This window comes from Mesitornis unicolor, unplaced genomic scaffold (assembly GCF_000695765.1).
Source record: "Mesitornis unicolor isolate BGI_N332 unplaced genomic scaffold, ASM69576v1 scaffold15830, whole genome shotgun sequence".
In the NCBI taxonomy this organism is placed as follows: Eukaryota; Metazoa; Chordata; class Aves; order Mesitornithiformes; family Mesitornithidae; genus Mesitornis; species Mesitornis unicolor.
Genome location: NW_010159102.1, coordinates 24,645 through 28,268, shown reverse-complemented (window position 1 = coordinate 28,268; position 3,624 = coordinate 24,645). Strand labels below are relative to the sequence as shown.

The 3,624-nt window shown below is 37.8% G+C and overlaps 1 protein-coding gene across 1 annotated transcript in view; it reads left to right on the top strand.

The window, feature by feature from the left end:
- SYT10 (synaptotagmin X) overlaps positions 1 to 1,987 on the top strand; it is a gene marked incomplete at its 5' end in the record, with an annotated part of 21,239 nt that extends 19,252 nt beyond the window's left edge. Inside the window, 2 exons of the mRNA XM_010185630.1 lie at positions 669 to 798; positions 1,916 to 1,987. Of these exons, the coding sequence (XP_010183932.1) occupies positions 669 to 798; positions 1,916 to 1,987 (202 nt within the window). The remainder of the gene's footprint in view (positions 1 to 668; positions 799 to 1,915) is intronic.
- Positions 1,988 to 3,624: the final 1,637 nt, after the last annotated feature.

The following is a 3,624-nucleotide window of genomic DNA, read 5'->3' as shown; positions in this document are numbered from 1 at the left end:
GAGCACAGCAACTTGTACTCTTTCAGTCCTCTTCAGCTGCTCCTGTCAAAGTGTTTCCTAAGAGGAAGTTAGGAAACATTATTTTAAGGTACATGTAGGCAAGGTACAGAAAATTGCTTTCTGAAGTCCCTCAACAAGACTATGGCACTGGCAGGAGTATGAAGTATTAAGGCATAACCTATTGCAGCTACACCTCTTGCCTTTCACATTTTTGAGTGGCACGTCAATGGCCACAACAGTTAGAACTGGGAAACACAGTGTGAAATAATGTTTGAGATATTTGCAGCAGAAAATATATTTCCCAACATTTTTATTCATCTTCCCTTTCAACAAACTTTAAACATACTTTCCTTCCAGATCATTTGGTATATTATGGTCCTTTTCTGTGCTTGTGTCATTTGGGCTGTAACCTTTTCATGGCAAGGGTTAAGTTTTCATTGCTATTTTTATAGCTGCTAGAAGCACTCTGGTAGTGGCTGGAGGTTTTTTGATGCTACCATCACAGAACTTAAAATTACTGTGCTACCACTAAAACTAATATCTGTAATATATAATGTGAAAACTTTGGGCATGTATTCTGTGCTGCACTAAACCAGTAAACAGAATTATACATCAGATGTTATTAAAACTATTTTTAATAAAAAAATCTGCCTCTCTGCAATCCTCAGAGTAGGGCACAATGAGGTCATTGGAGTATGTCGGACAGGAATCGATGCTGAAGGACTTGGAAGAGATCATTGGAATGAAATGTTAGCTTACCCACGTAAACCAATAACTCACTGGCATCCACTAGTAGAGGTAAGAAGTAGTGAAATTTTCTCGTTCTCAGTATATTGAATGTTTTTGTCTCTCTCACATTTATGTGCTTCTGAGAATCATGAAAACCAGTGCAGCATCTATGAAGAAGCTATAAGATCCTTAGCACAACCCAAATCTAGTTGCACTGTTTTACTGATTACTCAAACATGCCATTTCAAAAGTTTGCATGATGCAGTGATGGCAATGTAAGATTAAATTAAAACATTTAAAATATCCAGAGATTATGATAAGGAGCTTACACCCATTTAGAAGAGATAATTTGCAAGTATTTCAAAAGCAATCATTTCCCATTCAAAAATGTCAAGCATGAAGAATTATGTTGCTAAAACATTAATCTGAAACTGGCCTGCTAATTAGGCTACACTGTGGCAACATACCATTAGCTACCTCCAGACTTACCAAAACAGACACTTATTGGAAGTCTATTCAAATACACAAGTGATTATAGCTACAAATCCCTGGGTTTGGTCTCCCTCTTGAACCTGCTGTGGCCACAGCATACTGATTTCCTGCATACAAAATGCTCACAACTTTGGATTCAGAAAGATACATCTTGAAGACTCAGGAAGCAGCAGGCCCTGTTTTGGGACACAAGAGGACACACTGGTTAGCCCTTTCCAAAAGTAATCTCTGTAGAAAAATTAATTTCTGTCTGAGATATTAGGGACTATTTGGTTTCCCCACTGTGTAGCACATACCTGCATGTCCAGTGACAGGTAGAAAAAGCCCAACAGCAAGGCTTCAGTAAAACACCTAAAGAAGAGTGTGAGGGCAAGGAAACAGTCAGTGCAGCAGAGAAGCCTCTTTTATAGAGGTTCATGGCTCTCTGACTTGGTGATGGAGGTACCATTGCTGACTGGTGAAATAAATCCACTCCTGTGAAACAAGTCACAGGTATTTTTAGGAGGTCACTTTAGAAATTTTCTTTCCATTATTAGTTCCACCAGAGACTTTGATCGTGAGAGGGTCTAGATGTGATTTGGGTTTTTCTTTGAGGGAAAAGATGTGATTTGGGTTTTTCTTTCTCATCCTCTGAAGTGAGTGTGATGCACAACCAGTTATGATGACATTTGTAAAACTAACACTTTTCTTGCAGTTGCCTGGCCGAGCAACCAGTTTTGATAGCCAGGGATCATGTTCATCACCAAAACCACCGCTTACACCCTAAGGAACAAGAATGGATTCATCGTGTTCAGTGTCTAAAACTCCCTTGTAGCTTACATCTACATAAACAGAAGGTTTAGCTTCCGCAGATAAACTCTATTCATATTTTTTTATTAAAATACATTTTTCCTATTCTAAGTGTTATATTACAGTTTATAATAATTTCTTAATGTATGAATGAAGTTGACTTGAGCCAAATATAACCTTTCCTCATACAAATTCATTCATCTGTTTTGTCGCTGGCATATATCCAGTGTCATATCCAAGCAGTGTTTTGATATAACCTATATCTTTGCACAGACAAAGGAATCAGAAAAAAAAATCCTTTAAGCAATTCAGAACCGCTGCAGCTTATAGCGCTTAATTCTTTAGAGGGAGAGCAAATAGTCATATATAGCTCATGTAATAAATTTCTTCTTAATTGCACTAAATCTTGTATGACTTCTCAAGATAACACTTCAAACTGAACATTGCATGGAAAATAACAGCTGTTGTCATGTTTTGAGTGTTTGCAAAAATCAGTTCACTCCTTGGGCAGGGAGGAAGGGCTGATCAAAAACCCACTGAAGCCAGTAAGAAGGACCCTACTGGCTTCACTGGGTTTTAGTTCAGCCTTTATGGAACAGGTGTAACAACTGGATCTATGCAGTGATAATCTTCCAGCAACTGAGATAGCAGCTGCCTCTACAGGAACTCGTTAACCTGTCCAGCAAACAACCTGACACATACACCCAGGCGGGTGGTCGTACTCAGCAGCTGTTTTGCTTCAGCTACCCACCGGCTGACGAAAAGCTGGCTTGCATGTCTCTGCGTGGCGCTGAACAGCACATGTATGGATATTGTTGTGGAAAGCTGATCTATCTGCAATGAGTTGTGTGGAAGTTGATTGATGCAGCCTCACAGAGTTGTGTCTTTTGATGAGGGTCATCCAGCTCCTTGGAAGCAGTCCATTTGCAGCTAGCATCATGCAGTCATTGGTCATTACGCAGGTCAAACTGTAGATGAGAGAATGCTCTGAAGTAAAGGAATTGATTTAATGTATTTTAGCTGTTAAAAAACCTGACCAAAAACTGCAGTTACGCACAACATTTTTCTGATTCTTGATTTAATGTGACAGTGTTAGACTTCTATGAAGTTTTTTTGGCTAAGTGCATAGTTCACATGGAATAGTTTCTGGTCCCTGGCTGGATGTCTCTAGAATTATATGCTAAATATGAATTTGAGATATGTTTTATGTCAATATATGGAGAGATAAATTGATATTTAACAATTTTTATAAACTAGTAATTTCATTTATTGGAATATACAGTGACAGCAAGTACAAAAAAGTATCAGCTGAAGTGAGCTGCTTTAAAAACTGGAAGAGAACTACATATTAATTTGTAGATTTAGCTCTTTTTGACACTGCAGTTTACCTCAATCAGATAGTTTTTCTCTTTTTCTTTTTCCTGTTGTTTTTTTTTTCTTTCTGCAAGGAGTATGGCAAAGACTTCATGATCAGGACTGAGTTTTTGAAAGTTGAACTGCAACTGGAAAAAAGTGGAGAGAGTGTATCTTTTTGTATTTTTGTAATGTATAGAGAAAACTGAGAAGATAGAATATTCAAAAATAATGGTTTTTACAGAAGAAAAGTGTCATACA